The 15,536-nt window shown below is 51.3% G+C and overlaps 1 protein-coding gene across 2 annotated transcripts in view; it reads right to left on the bottom strand.

Annotated features, from left to right (window-relative positions):
- Positions 1-15,536, bottom strand: part of LOC123406267 — a 124,401-nt gene that overhangs the window by 13,095 nt on the left and 95,770 nt on the right. For both annotated transcript variants that reach the window (XM_045099752.1, XM_045099753.1), the window contains exons 47-53: positions 15,162-15,216; positions 14,744-14,874; positions 14,084-14,593; positions 13,122-13,934; positions 12,795-12,871; positions 11,330-11,828; positions 11,163-11,249 (exon numbers count right to left, since the gene is read on the bottom strand). In XM_045099752.1, coding sequence (XP_044955687.1) covers positions 11,163-11,249; positions 11,330-11,828; positions 12,795-12,871; positions 13,122-13,934; positions 14,084-14,593; positions 14,744-14,874; positions 15,162-15,216 — 2,172 coding nt within the window. The remainder of the gene's footprint in view (positions 1-11,162; positions 11,250-11,329; positions 11,829-12,794; positions 12,872-13,121; positions 13,935-14,083; positions 14,594-14,743; positions 14,875-15,161; positions 15,217-15,536) is intronic.

Genomic DNA, 15,536 nt, shown 5'->3' with positions numbered 1-15,536 from the left:
TGTCGTTAGTAGAGGCACTCTTACCACTCCTTATTCTGTTCCTGATGTTGCTCATGCTCCTCGACTTACCATGAATCTGTTTTCCGCTGGCAACTTGCTGATTCTAGTTGTCGTGTCATCCTTGACCTTGACTCTTGTTCTGTCCAGGACCATCGCACGCACACTCTGGTTGGGGCTGGTCCTCGCCGCCGTGATTCCGAGGGTCTATGGGAGTTGGACTAGCTTCATGTTCCTTCCACTGCCCACTCTATCGGCAGTTCTTCCGCTTTGGTCGCCTCGGCTACTAGTTCCTTCCAGCAGTGGCATCATCGACTTGGTCATCTGTGTGGTTCTCGTTTGTCGTCGTTACTTCGTCGAGGTCTTCTGGGGTCTGACTCAGGAGATGCCTCTGTAGAGTGTCAGGGTTGTCGTCTTGGCAAGCAGATTCAGTTACCATATCCACATAGTGAGTCAATGTCTAAGCGTCCTTTTGATTTAGTTCATTCCGATGTATGGGATCCGGCTCCCTTCGCTTCGAAAGGGGGTCATAAATACTATATTATTTTCATAGATGACTTCTCGTTACACATGGCCTTATTTCATGACTTCTCGTAGTGAGGTGTTGTCCATTTATAAGCGTTTTGCTGCCATGGTTCATACTCGGTTCTCTTCTCCCATTCGTGTGTTCCGTGCTGACTCCGCTGGCGAGTATATCTCTAAGATGTTGCATGGTGTTCTTGCTGAGCAAGGGACTCTCTCTCAATTCTCTTGTCCTGGTGCTCACGCTCAGAATGGCGTGGCTGAGCGCAAGCATCGTCATCTTCTTGAGACGGCTCGTGCATTGATGATTGCTGCCTCTCTCCCGCTTCTTTTTTGGGCTGAGGCCGTCTCAACCTCCACCTATCTTATCAATTTCCAGCCTTCCGCTGCTCTACAGGGTGGTGTTCCTTTCGAGCGTCTTTTTGATCGTTCTGCCGATTATTCGATGCTTCGCTTGTTTGGTTGTGTTTGCTATGTTCTTCTTGCCCCCCGCGAACGCACCAAACTAACCGCTTAGTCTGTTGAGTGTGTCTTCTTAGGCTATAGTGATGAGCATAAGGGCTATCGTTGTTGGGATCCTATCGGTCGTCGGATGCGTATCTCTCGAGATGTGACTTTCGATTAGTCTCGTCCCTTCTACCCACGCCCATCTTCCTTGACCTTTTCAGTGGAGGATATCTCTTTTCTCACTTTTCCTGACACACCTATCACACCCGTCAAGCCTTTGCCTATTCGTTCCGCTCCCTCTGCTTCTCCACCTCCAGTCAATTTGTCGCCACCATCTTCCACGGTCTCCTCGTCTAGCATGTCACCGGATTCTACACCTTCATCTCCGGTGACTTCTTCGTCGCCACTCCCCGATTCTACCTTGGCGATTCCTCCTTCCATTGTTCCATCTTTTCCTCAGTGTTACACTCGTCGTTCACGTTCTGTGGATGCCTCTGTGGATGTGTCGTCATCCTCGTCTCAGCCTACTTATGGCTTGCGTTCTCGTCCTCGTCCGCCTGTTGATCGCTTTGGATTTTCCACCGCTGGTGCTGCTGTTCTTGAGCCGACTACTTATCATCAGGCTGTTGTTCATCCTGAATGGCAGTTTGCGATGGCAGAGGAGATTACTGCTCTAACGCACTGGTACGTGGGATCTTGTTTCCCTTCCTCCCGGAGTCCGTCCCATCACTTGTAAGTGGGTCTACAAGGTTAAGACTCGCTTCGATGGTTCTCTTGAACGTCACAAAGCTCGTCTTGTGGCTCGTGGTTTTCAGCAGGAGCATGGTCGTGATTATGACGAGACTTTTGCTCCTGTGGCTCATATGACCACTGTTCCTACACTTCTTGTCGTGGCCTCTACACGCCACTGGTCTATCTCTCAGCTTGATGTTAAGAATGCTTTTCTTAATGGTGAGCTGCGTGAGGAGGTGTACATGCAGCCACCACCTGGGTATTTTGTTCCTGATGGCATGGTATGTCGTCTTCGTCGCTCTCTCTATGCCCTTAAGCAAGCCCTCGTACCTGGTTTGAGCGTTTTGCCTCTGTGGTGACTGCCGCTGGTTTTTCACCCAGTGTTCATGATCCAGCATTGTTTATTCACCTTTCTCCTCGTGTTCGGACTCTTCTTCTTCTCTATGTTGATGACATGGTCATCACTGGGGATGACCCCGAGTATATTGCTTTTGTGAAGGGCCGTCTTAGTGAGCAGTTCCTTATGTCTGATCTTGGACCTCTTCGCTACTTTCTTGGGATTGAAGTTTCTTCTACCTCTGATGGCTTCTTTATATCCCAGGAAAAGTATATCCAGGATCTTCTTGCTCGTGCTGCTCTTACGCGCATTGTTGAGACTCCTATGGAGCTCAATGTTCACCTCTGTGCTACTGATGGTGATCCCCTGCCTGACCCGACGTGTTATCATCATCTTGTTGGCAGTCTTGTTTACCTAGTTGTCACTCGTCCGGATATCTCTTATCCGGTTCATATTCTGAGTCAGTTCGTCTCTGCTCCCACATCAGTTCACTATAGTCATCTCCTCCGTGTTCTCCGATATCTTCGGGGCACGATCTCTCACCGTCTATTCTTTCCTCGCTCCAGTTCCTTAAAGCTTCAGGCCTATTCGGATGCTACGTGGGCTAGTGATCCTTCAGATCGCCGTTCACTTTCTGCTTACTGTGTTTTTCTTGGTGGTTCTCTCATTGTCTGGAAGACGAAGAAACAGATTGCAGTTTCCCGTTCGAGTGCAGAGGCTGAGTTGCGAGCGATGGCTCTTTTGACGGCAAAGGTGACTTGGTTACGGTGGTTACTTCAGAATTTTGGTGTTTCTGTCACTACACCGACTTTGCTCTTATCTGACAATACAGGTGCTATTAGCATTGCGCGCGACCCTGTGAAGCATGAGCTCACCAAGCATATTGGCGTTGATGCTTTCTATGTGTGCGCTGCTGTGCAGGATCAGGTTATTGCTCTTCAGTATGTGCCTTCCGAGTTACAGTTGGCGGATTTCCTGATGAAGGCCCAGACTAGAGCACAACATGGCTTTTATCTCTCCATACTCAGTGTTGTTCATCCACCATGAGTTTGAGGGGGGTGTTATAGTTATAATATAAGTCATGTACTCTTTGTATTTATCCCAAGGTTTCCTGCATATAGTCCACCACCTGTACGTGTATATATATTGGCCTATGGCCTCATGGGAATACAAGTTGCTTATTCCTTTTTTCGAGAAAACGCAAAAGACTTTGCGTTTCATTGTATTGAAAAGAGGGGAAGACAACCTCCTAGGAGGCTAGTACAAAGGTGTTACAACCACATCAGTGCACGTCCCAGGTGGGTGGCAGGGTGACCCTAAGCCCCTTGGCCCCTGCCTGCGCGCAATTCCTGGACTCGTCCTTGATCGCATCGGCGAGCCCTACTAGCGATGGGATTACATGGTCGAATACACACGCGTTCCTATGCTTCCAGATCATCCACGGCACGAGAAGCGCAATCGAGGCCAGCGCTTTGTAGAGCGGGTGAGGCGTGGCATCGCGAGCGCGTAGCCACCAGTCCTGCAGCGAGGCGTCCTGGTCGGGCACAGGTGCCGGTAGTCGCAGCCAGGATATGATCTCGTGCCAGGCCTGCTTCGTGAATGGGCAGGAGAGCAGCAGGTGCTGCATCGTCTCCGGTTCTTGGTCACAAAGAAGGCACCGAGGGTGATGCGTTAGGCCATGCCGAGCAAGGCGCTCCGCAGTCCAACAGCGGTCCTGATTGGCGAGCCAGTGGAAGAATTTGACCTTAGGCGGGGCCCAACCCTTCCAGATCAACTTCCAGGACCGGCAAGTGATCGAACCGTGGAAGGTGGCAAGATAAGCGGACCTGGCAGAGTAGCTGCCGCTGGCTGTCCACTTCCAGGAGAGCGTGTCCGGCTCTGCGGAGAGGGTGATGCGGGACACCAACAGCCAGATCTGGAGATACTGCCCAATCTCCTGGAGGCCAATGGTGCCGTGAATGTCCCTCGCCCAGGCATTGCCGGCTATGCCTGCTGCCACCGTCTTGGACTTTCTGCGATGCTTGGGGATGCACATGTAAAGCGAGGGCGCGTGCTCGCGGATGGAGAGGCCGAGGAGCCATCTGTCCTCCCAAAAGAGCGTAGTCGATCCATCTCCAATTTGCATGATGGTGGAGGCATAGAAGAGGCCATACTCCTCGGGGGTGAACTGCAGGTCCAGGCCGTGCCATGCTCGGGTAGTGTCCGTCCGTGAGAGCCATAGCCATCGGAGCCGAAGGGCCAGCCCCGTGCGCTTTAGGTCTCGGACACCGAGGCCGCCGTACTCCAGCGGCTGACATACCCGTCGCCAGTTCACGTGGCAATGTCCACCGTGGGCCGCCTCGCGCCCGGCCCAGAGAAACCCACGCTGAATTTTCTCAAGCTGCTTCAAAGCTTTCTTCGGAGGCGCTAGGGCGAGCATCTGATGGACGGGGATGGCGCTGAGCACAGACTTGGCGAGCGCCAGCCGCTCGGCCTTGTTCATGAGCCATGCCTTCCATGATGGTAGGCGGCCGGCCACCTTGTCGACTAGGGGCTGCATCTGAGCCGCGGTGGGGCGGCGCGTGGAGAGGGGGATACCCAGATACGTGATGGGCAGAGCCGCTGCCTGGCAGCCCAGAATCGCCAGTGATTCGGCTGTCGACTCATCTCCATGCAGTGCGGTGGCGGAGCTCTTGCCGTAGTTCACGAGCAAGCCGGAAGCGGAGCCGAAGATCCCTAAGATGCCCTTCACAGCGAGGACCTCGTCGGTCGAGGCGTGGCAGAACAGCATCACATCATCGGCGTAAAGTGAGATAGCCGGGATGTTGCGACGGGGGTGGAGTCTCCGGAGGATGCCGACCTGGAGCGCCCGCTGCATGAGGCGGCTGAGCATGTCGACAGCCAGCACGAAGAGCTGCGGGGATGTCGAGTCACCCTGTCTCAACCCGCGGCGATGCCAGATCGGGGGTCCCGGCACGCCATTGAGCAAGACGCGGGTGCTAGCCGAGGAGAGGAGGATGGCCGGCCACTCCCGGAACCTCGCTCCGAAGCCATATTGGTGCAGGGCCTCAAAGAGGAAGGGCCAAGATATGGAGTCGAAGGCCCGGGTGAGGTCGAGCTTGAGCATGATCCTCGGCGCGCCCAGTTGGTGCAGGAGCTTGAGGGATTGCCGGACTAGGACGAAGTTGTCGTGGAGTGTACGTCCGGCAATGAAGGCATTCTGATAGCGGCTCACTAGGCCGTCGAGCATCGGTGCCAAGCGCAGGGAGAGGACCTTCGCAAAGAGCTTAGCCACAATATGTATCAGGCAGATCGGACGGTAGTCGCCGAGCTTGTGAGCATCAGAGCGCTTTGGCAGCAAGGTGAGCAGTGCTTGGTTGAGCCTGTGAAATTCACGCCCTCTCAGCGCATAGAGCTGCTCAAAGACCTCAAGCACGTCCTGCTTAATGGTGCTCCAGCACGCTCGCAGGAATTCCGCGGTAAAGCCGTCCGGCCCCGGTGCCTTATGCGCCGGCATGCGCCGCACAGCCTCCCATATCTCATCGGGGCTGAACGGCGCCTCTAGGCCAGACTGATCAGCTGGCTGGATTAGGTGCTCAAAGTCCAACGTGTGGGCACGGTCAGCCGCTGTGCCCAGCAGTCCGTCGAAGTGGGCAAAGGCCGCCTGGGCCATCTCGTCGTGGTCGCTGATCGTCTGCCCATCTACAAGCAAGCCGTACACTCTGTTTTTCTGCCGCCGATAAGTGCATTGCCTGTGGAAGAAGCTCGTGTTCGCGTCGCTGTCCGAGAGGGAGGAGATGCGAGCGCGCTGCCGGGCAATAGTGCGCTCAAGCGAAGCCAAGCCCAGGTAGGAAAGCTTGGTCTGCTTGCGCAGCCAATCCTCTGATGGGGAGAGCGTGCGGGTCTCCATGGCTTGGTCGAAGCGCAGGATAAGCTCGCGGGAGATGGCAAGCTTGTCCCTTATGTTGCCCGTGGACTTGGCGCTCCAGCTCGTGAGGGCGCGGCCCGTAGCCTGCAGGCGACGCACCAGCCGCCTGAAGGGGTCTGGGTCGGACACCGAACCCCAGGCCGCAGCAACCGTGTCGTGGAAGCCGTCGAGGCGCATCCAGAACTCCTCGAAGTGGAAGCGCTTTTGAGCTAATGGCATGGGCGAGCAGTCCAGGAGCAAGGGGCAGTGATCGGAGACAACGGATGCCAGGCATCGGAGGTGGCACTCGCCATGACTGTCCTCCCAATCGGTGGTGCGGAGCACCCGGTCCAGGCGCACGAGCGTAGGAGGGGATTGCTCGTTGGACCACGTGAAACGACGCCCATTGAGGTAAACCTCCTTGAGGGCAAGGTCGTTGATGACGCGGCGGAATCTACCCATCATGCGGTGGTTCACGTTGCCCGAGCTTTTGTCCGAGGCACGACATATCAGGTTGAAGTCCCCACACAACATCCATGGGCCTGGGCTAGTATCGCGAATGTCGCGCAGCTCTTGCAGGAACAGCAATTTGTCCTGGTCGCTTTGGGGCCCGTAGACCGTGGTGAGCCACCAGGGGTTGCCATTGGGCGCGCGCACCTTCGCAGTCACCACGTGCTGCGTGAACTGAAGGTCAGAGAGCGTGGCAGCCCTGGTTTTCCAAGCCAGTAGAATGCCGCCGCGCGTGCCATCGGCCGGGAGGTAAGTTGACCCATCAAATTCAGACCCAAGCGTTTCCAGCACAACAGACGACGAGATCAAAGCCATCTTAGTTTCTTGCAGGCATACAATAGATGCGCGGGTGGTACAGAGTAACGATCGAATCGCGCAGCGCCTGGCGCGTGAGTTAAGGCCTCTAACATTCCATACAACAATCTGCAAGCCGTGATCCATGAGCAGGGTGTCGACGCGTGGCGAGCAGCGCTGCTAACACGCACTGGCTGCCGCGGTGCTGGGCACGGCCGTCAGACAGGACGGGAGCTCCCTGTCGACGAGGGCCGCAATAGCCTGCAAGACCGACATCTGCAGTGGCGTGGCGAATAGGTCGTCGTAGGCCTTCATCGCAGCAGCGGAGATGGGCTGATGGATGCCAACTATGCCAAGGGTGCGGAGGATCTGCACTTGGGCGCGCCTCTCGACCTTTGGTGGCGTAGCCACTGCTGTGTGAGCCGAATCCGACCGTCCCCTCCACGGGCTGAAGTTCAGTGGTGGTCGCTGGCGTTTCCCAGGGGACGGTAGGGCAGCGTTGAGCTGCTTCGTGGCTGCAGACAGGAATTGCCCCAGCGTCCAGGAAGAAGTAACCGGGGCTAGCTGGCTGCGCAATCGGCGCAGGGTGATCGGGGGCGAGGCAAACCGACTCGGCGCTGTCACGCGCGGCGCTGCATCAGTGCCCTCCCGATCAGGCCGAGTGGGCCGCTGCAGGATGGTGATCGGGACTGGGCCGGGTCGGCCTGGATCTTCGACAGCCGCTGCAGGAGGGGCCTGTGGGGAGGGCTGCCCAGGCGGAGCTGGCTCGGGCGTGGCCTGCTTGGAGGTGGGCGTCCCTGCTGTGGGCCCCAGAGCCAGGCTTGGGTGGATGGCGACAAGCGACGAGGCGCATCCCGCGCTGGCGTGCTGCCTCGGCTCCGAAGGGTTTCCCGCGCGTGGTAAAGCGCTGCCCGCGTTGGCCCGCGGCGTCTGATTCGAGGCGTCAGGCGGGGTCCGCGCCACGGTGGGGATTGCGCAGCTTTGGCCCGACCGGGCGACAGGCGAGACTGGCGCGGTCTGGGCCTCTGGCTGGGGATCCGTCGCATGGCAGGCGAGCGTGATCTCAGCCGAAGCAGGGGTGGCCCCGATGGGATCTTCCAGTACGGGAGGGCGTGCTGTCTCGTGCGCGGCTGCGCTGGTCGTGGTGGGGGCGCAGGGATTTGAAACGGCAGGAGGAATTGGGTCGTCTCGCGGGTCCCGGCCGAACCTCCCTTTTGCAGGCTGGTGACGCGGTCACCCTCTCCTTTGTTGACGCGATGACGGCGGTGCGCGGGTCCCAGCGGCCTGGGACAGGCTTGCATGCCCAGTCTGGCAGGACAGGGGTCCCTCGACGGCGCCGCCACGTCGGGCCAGGAGGCCGTACCATCAGCGCGGCCGGGGCGCCGCACGCGCCATGCCGGCACGTCGATGGCCATGCCATCCGCGCGGCCGACCGGGACCTCGTCGGCACGCCTGCGCTTGCGGCCACGGCGGCGCGCGCGTCCTGGGGCTGGGCCTTGGCCGTTGCCCTGGCCGCGCCTGCTGCCCTCGCCTGCGTCGTCACCGGTATGCCCGCCGGCCGCCTGAGGAACGTCCGGCGTGCCCCTGATACGCTCCGCCACGGTGAGCTCGATGGATATGGGGTAGGACAGGGTTCGGACGGCCGGGGCTTCAGATGGCACGCGGGCCGGGAGCTGCTCGACGATAGCCAGCACCGCCGCGCGTTGGATGCCGGCGGGGTCGTGAGTGCGGCCGGAGAGGCGGAAGACGTCGAGGTCAGCTCGCGACCACGTGCGGGGGTGCATCCGCTCGATCCAGCAGCTCGATCCGAGAACGTGCTCAGCCACGGAGAGGTGCCACGCATGCGCAGGAATGCCGCGGAGCTCCAGCTCGACACGATATCCGGGGTCATCGGCGGTGGCGTGCGCCAGCTTGCACCATGGCCGCAGCGAGAGAGAAAAACGCGGCGAACAGAGGATGTGCTCGCCATTGAGCCGGCGCTTGGTGGCCATGGAGGAGAAGATGATGAGAAAGTCTTCTGGGTGGTGCGCGTGCACGGTGAAGTTGCCCTCGGCGAGGTCCAGCGAGGTCAGGAGCAGCTCGACCACCTCAGGCGAAGAGACGCGCGGCCGGTTGCCCGTGATGGTGGCCACCATGGCACGGGCAAGGACGAGCTCCGCATCGTCCAACTCCGTCGTCTGCGCCATGATGACCCGCGCAGGGCGATCTGCGGGCGACGAGGCGGGAGTAGCCGAGAGGAGCGCCGGTGCCGGGGGAGCGGCACGAGGCTGCGCGGCGGCAGGGATCCGGGCGACCACGCCGCGAGGAGGGGGCGGCGCGGCCGCAGACGCGCGAGGCGGCAGCCTGGGGGCGTCCTTGGCGCGGGGTTGCGCGGCGTCCGTGCGAGATGGCTGCCGGGCCACGTCGGCCGTGCGACGGCCGCCACAGGCGCGCGAGGCATGGCCGAAGATGAGGCAGCGGCGGCAGCGGACGTCGTTGGGGCAGTCGCGCACGTGATGCCTGGGGTCGAGGCAGCGGAAGCAGAGGCCGGCGGCCTCCTCCGGGGATGGGTTGCGGCGCAGTGTCGGAGATGCTGGGCAGGGCGGGGCGTCGCGGCGCGGACGGCGATGGGGGTGCCTGCGGCGAGCCTGCTGGAACCCGTCCGCGTCGAGCACCGGCCCGCACGTCGCGCGGCGCACCTCCGAGCGAGGCCCGAGGCGGTCCTGCACTGCGGGTCGGGGAGCGGGCGCGGCTCGTCCGGAGGCGGCGACAGCGCGCTTGGGAGCAGCGGCGGCCGGCGGGCCTGGGGGGAGCGAGCGCGCGACGTCGCTGTACGACCTCGACATAAGTGTAACAAATATAAATAGACTCTGCGGTTAAATATGAACACATTCTTGCCAATACAGTGAGCTTTATATCTTAGAAACCCTTGCGTACTGATTTTGTTTGAGAATATTTTTCTCAAACACATTCTTGCCAATACAGTGAGCTTTATAGCTTAGAAACCCTTGCGTACTGATTTTGTTTGAGAATATTTTTCTTAAACACGCACAAAAGCTGCGTCTCATTTCGTTAAGGAAGAAATATGTACAAGGGTGAGGGCAGAAACTCCCTCAACCCAAACACACCTAAAGACACACCCCTAAGGAACAAACTAAGAACTCGCACCACACAGGAAACAATACTACAAAAACTCAAACAAAGGACGAGCCTAATTGTCCAAGGTAAGTGACCCACATAAAAGCCCCCGAAGCGCATTTGGCCTAGCGCATTTTGTTTGAGAATTTGTAAAGCATAGCTACTAAAATAACTGTTCTTTACTTTTTTATGGTCCCAGCTATTGAAGTGTATATGTGGATTGCGTTGGCTAGTGCAACATGGTATCAGGGCCTAAGGTCTTGAGTTCAAGTCTTGGCTTTCGCAGTTTATCTAAAAAATTGTTGCTGCCCCCCTTTGTCCACGTATAGGCCTCTTGAGCCATACCTCTGAGTCTATCCACGTGTTGACAACGTGTTGACTTTCCGCGTCACACGTGAGAAGGGGTGTTGAAGCGTATATGTGGATTGCCTAGCCCCTTCCTTCAGTTCGGAATTTTGGTTGCGTTGGCTAGTGTGTGATGCTTAACATTATATCGGAGCTAAGGTCTTGAGTTCAAGTCCTGGCTTTCGCAATTTATTTAAAAAATTGCTGGTAGCCCCCTTTCTGTCCACGTGGGTGTTACAATATATGTGCATTGCACTAGCCCTTTCCATCAGTTCAGACTTTTGGTTGTGTTGGCGCACGAAGCTTAACACCAGCATGCATCAGGATATTAATTTATTGCCTCCAACATATATAATTGCTGATATATAGGGAGCTAAAGCTTCTTTGACTACTATCACTAACCAATGCTACCCGAGGCAAGAGAATATATGGATGAGAGGCACCTATGACAATTACTCACCACGGGAGTGTCTGCATTTTATTCTTGGGTTAGCTAGTGCATGAAGCATAACACCAGCATGCATCAGGATATCAATTTATTGCCTCCAACTTATATATTTACTGATATATAGTGAGCTAAAGCTTCTTTGACTACATATCACTAACCAATGCTACCCGAGGCAAGACAATAGATGGATGAGAGGCAGCTATGACAATTGCTTACCACGGGAGTGTCTGCATTTTATTCTTGTAAATTAAAACAGGCCTTTGTTTCAAATTCTAAATTCCGTATGGTGATAGTGTAAATCAGAAGAAACAGTAAATTCCGTATGGTGATAGTGTAAATCAGAAGAAACAGAATTAAGAATATGGCAAGTGAGCTTGGCACCCATAAATTCTACTCCCTCCGTCTCTAGTGTAAAAAACGCTCTTACATTGTGGGACGGAGGAAATACATGCCAATATATGACCACAGAACTCAAATTTACATAAATGAACTACAACATGCAGAAAATAACACATAAATATTCAAACCTTAGTCCTATCTGAAGCCATCTTCAGTTGAACTGAGAACCAGTAATACGATCCATCAGAACTAAATGCTTTAACATCGACATTCTCCTGCACCAGATAAATGGCACTGAATCAGCAAAGTGTAGTGCTTAAAAGCATAATCAAATGTGTCATATAGCATTGTCTACCTTGTTCTCGAGCTCAAAGAGGGATACTCCAATACTGTACTGTTTGCATCTTCCAACAGCCACACAAATCGCAACCTGTGCGGGGCGGAAGTTGTTATCCCGAGACTCGCGCATATTTGTCGAGCTGTTCACGTAATCCTGTGGTGAAAGCATTATATAGTTCATAGCACAATCTTCGATAACTTCTAATATTTGTGTATTTTTCTGTGATATGCTGCCTCTTCTGACAAAAGATTTTGAAGAATATCTGAGGGAAAATTTTGAAGATTTAGCCACTCTACTCAATGAGTCCGGTCTGCTGAGTGAGTCCGGTCTGCTGAGTGAGTCCAGTCTGCTGAGTGAGTCTGCATCTGTATTTACTGCTTGTTCAATTTCTACAATACGATAAGATAGTGCAATAGAAGAATTGTTTTTTATCCAATACGGAACAAATAATCTTATCGTCTTTGGTGCAGCATCACTTGCTCCCAGATCATGTTCAACGCTAACACGCAATTTCCTAATTTCATACACAAGCAAAATTATTAGAAATAATAAACAATTGAATCCAAAAGCATACTTAACATAAAAAATATAGAACACTCAGTCAACTATTATCAACCTAGTGCGCCTATCAATAAATATATAATGTTTTTACTCAAAATATATGGCGCTTGGATATAAGCTATATATGGTGCTTGGATAGTTGTTGATAAATACTACCTCCGTCCGGAAATACTTGTCCTAGAGATAAATGTATCTAGACTTATTTTAATTGTAGATACATCCATTATATGCATTTTTAGGACAAGTATTTCCGGACGGAGGGAGTATAAGTTATTTTGAATGTAATATACTCCCTCCGTCCCAAAATATCTGTCTCAACTTTGTATTAGCTCTAGTACAAATTTGTACTAAGGTTAAGATACTTATTTTGAGACGGAGGGAGTATATGTTAGTGATATAGTTAGGAAAGTGATTGACTACACACTAAATCCAAAAGGTCACATATATTTATTTACTTTAAAAAAAGAAACAGGTCACATAATTTGACCAGATCATGTAGCTTTTTTTCTATACTGAAACAATATATGCAAAAGCACAAGCGTGGATGCTAGATTGCTAGATCAAACTGTTTCGGAGAATTTTAACTGGATCCCAAATGAACAATACAAGCTAATGCACCTTCACAGTCAGCTGCCGTGGCATATATTGATATGAATATCATGTAATTAGATAGTAGAGGGCTTCAGAAAATCAACCGTTATGAATGGGCTCAAATTCAAACTGTACAGAATTTGCGTACCACATGGCAACAAATGTGATGCGGCATTTCTCAAAAAAAAAATGCACAAAATACTGAGGCTACATAGGTTGTTTGTTTGGACACCATATGAAGATATGTCTTGTCTACATCTCGGTTGTACTCGAATTACTGTTCTTGAAATTCTACTATGAGAAGCTGAAAGAATAAAAGCTTCCAAACCTCTGGGTTCGTTTCTGAACCATCCAGAAAGAAGAAACGTGTTCCATAGACAGCAAATCCATTATCAGTTCAGCATCCTAAAAGGAATGAGAAATGGATAAATTACTTTAATCCCTCAAGTATACATGCAAGGCAGGTCACATAAATTAGTAATCTGTCTGGTAAGAAAAAGAGAGATGGGAACAGCAGGGTAGTACAAAGCGTATTCCAGCAACCAGAGGATATATCACACCTATGTGCTACAGATCTCTAGCAACACTATCAGAAGATGAACCATGATCTATTAGTTTGGTTTGGAAATGTTCCGCGCAGACACAAATGCATTACCTTCTCTAAAATCCAGTCATTTTGAACGAACAGTGTGAGATAAATTGGTTTCCGAATATCTGCTGAATAAATAAATGCGCTTCCACCTGACGATACAATTCCATGCTGCCTTTCAACCATATTACCTTCAGCTGACTTCTCCCAAATAGAATACTCAGCTTCATGTGGAAGCTTATTTTCAAGTCTAAGAATTGAATTGAAAGAGAACTTCCAGTCGCAAACAGGCATATTTAAGTCTGTATGAACAATGGAAGCATCAACTCCAACACTAAGCCAGAAATATTGTTTGATACCAACAGGTGGGGAGCAGTACGAAAGAACATCTTTTTTCTCGAGCTCAGCAAGCCTAAGAACAGAATTCCTTGAGGGAACAGACGATTGTTTCAAGGTGCTTTGCCTCGAAAGTGAAGATTGCTGCTGCTTAGGAAGGCTGTCACAACCTAGTGAAAGAACCTGACTCCAATTGTATGATTCGTCTGATTTTACAGAAAAAGGCCGAACTTGCAAACACAAATCCATATCTTTGATCATGGTTGTCCAAGGCAATGCTGTAGATGAATATGGCTCCACAATAGCAACTACATTCCTAGCCATTTCCACACTTTGTTCTTGCAATAGCTGCCTTGAACGTACCCAACGCCTTCGTCTAACATAGTCATGTGGTGATTTAGAAGATCTCCAAGATGACGGCCAGTTTAAGTTTTGAATATCAGCACCATATGCCCATCCATCACAATCCACGAAAGTAGATTTTTCGATTTTCCACGGTGAAGTCCACTTCCAATCAGGTGGAATACGAGGTTCAAAGAATGCCTTCATAATAAGTTGCATATTTTTGTTAGAAGCTAAAAACTTTTGTTATAATATCTCATTTTTGCATAATCTAAAACCAAATATATTGTCTATTTCCCCAAATAAAGTAAAGATTGATGTCCTTGATCAACAGGACCAAAATTAATTACCTTAGATGAGTAAGAGCAGTCCCTAGTGCTCCATTGCCCCAACTCGATTCCATGATCACTAGAATGGTTACTTGTCCACCCTGAAGTGGGTTGGTACCACTGGTTTTCAAATACTTCATCAACGTTGTTCGTGGAACTGGTTGATTTAGCATTTATCATGGAGCTATTAAGCTTGTTTATGGGACATACAGAAACTTCAAGTTTTATGTCAGAATCATTAGCAATAACAGCAAGAGACCTCAAAGTTGCATGTTTCTTTCCATTTCTCATGGTGATCTCAAACGCAAAGTTGTTACTATTAAGTGATTTTGGGATGATTGACAATGGTAAAACTGCAGTAAAACTTTCCCATGGACCATCTGGGGTAAGCCCTGCCCAGAAACCAGTCTCTGCATTGCTTATGCTGTCTTTCCAGCTCTGGAAGTCTGATTGAGTAGATCGTTCGATGTAACAACATGAAAGTACTAAAGCACCACAGCCTTTCTTGTCTCCCTCATCAAGTACTGTGGCCTACAAAATGTTAAATATCTTTAAGTTCATTTACTATAAATTAAACAAGTAACTCAGGATACAAAATGATGAGCAGATTTAATATAAATTTTAAAAGGTTTTTAGCTCTGTCAAAATAGCTCAGCAAGTTCAACAAAACAAAAGAACTACCTTCCCAGTAAGAGGGCATGTCATTACTCGCTTGACATCAGCAGCTTGCTGAACGATTCTGATAGAAGCAGCTCGTTTCAATGTTGTTGTTCCCCTTTGAATAGGAATTGACAAAGAACCAAGTACTTCACCTTACAAATGAATGAAGGGTGTTATTTAAATCCTAAACATTACTCTCTAGTATACAAATCTCTCATGCAAGTGTAAGATTTAGTTCACATATAACAGCCAGTAGGCAAATGGATAGTTTCGAAGGAAAGAGGCACGAAAAAAAATGGAAATCAGAAAAATGGAATCAGTATTTGCTGTTAAGAAGAAAGAAATACATGATGATCTTATAAATGGATTTGACAGGAAATATGAACAAAAAATCAAGAGAAAGCTGTTAAATGTCATACAAATTTTATTATAAAATTACCTTTGCCAGCCTTTGATGCCAAATTTGTTACCTCAATCTCTAAATTAGCTGATGCCTGCAAAGCCCATGAAATAAAGATTAATGCAATCCTACCAACACACTCAGACAAAAAGAATAATGCGGAATATGTCACGAAGAATATAATAAAGTCCGACCGGGCCTACTAGTCTATGAGAAGTTATTGCATTGGTTCACAGTCTAGCTAAAAGAACATTTATAAATTTACAATATGATTTGGCCACAGTACGACAAAACAGGCTTACAACAACAACAACAACAACCAAGCCTTTCAGTCCCAAACAAGTTGGAGTAGGCTAGAGTTGAAACCCATAAGATCTCGAAGCCAAGTCATGGCTCTGGAACGTGGATAGCTAA

The sequence above is a fragment of the Hordeum vulgare genome, chromosome 6H (assembly GCF_904849725.1).
Source record: "Hordeum vulgare subsp. vulgare chromosome 6H, MorexV3_pseudomolecules_assembly, whole genome shotgun sequence".
In the NCBI taxonomy this organism is placed as follows: domain Eukaryota; kingdom Viridiplantae; phylum Streptophyta; class Magnoliopsida; order Poales; family Poaceae; genus Hordeum; species Hordeum vulgare.
The sequence above is the reverse complement of the archived record's forward strand: the minus strand, read 5'-3'. Positions and strand labels throughout refer to the sequence as shown.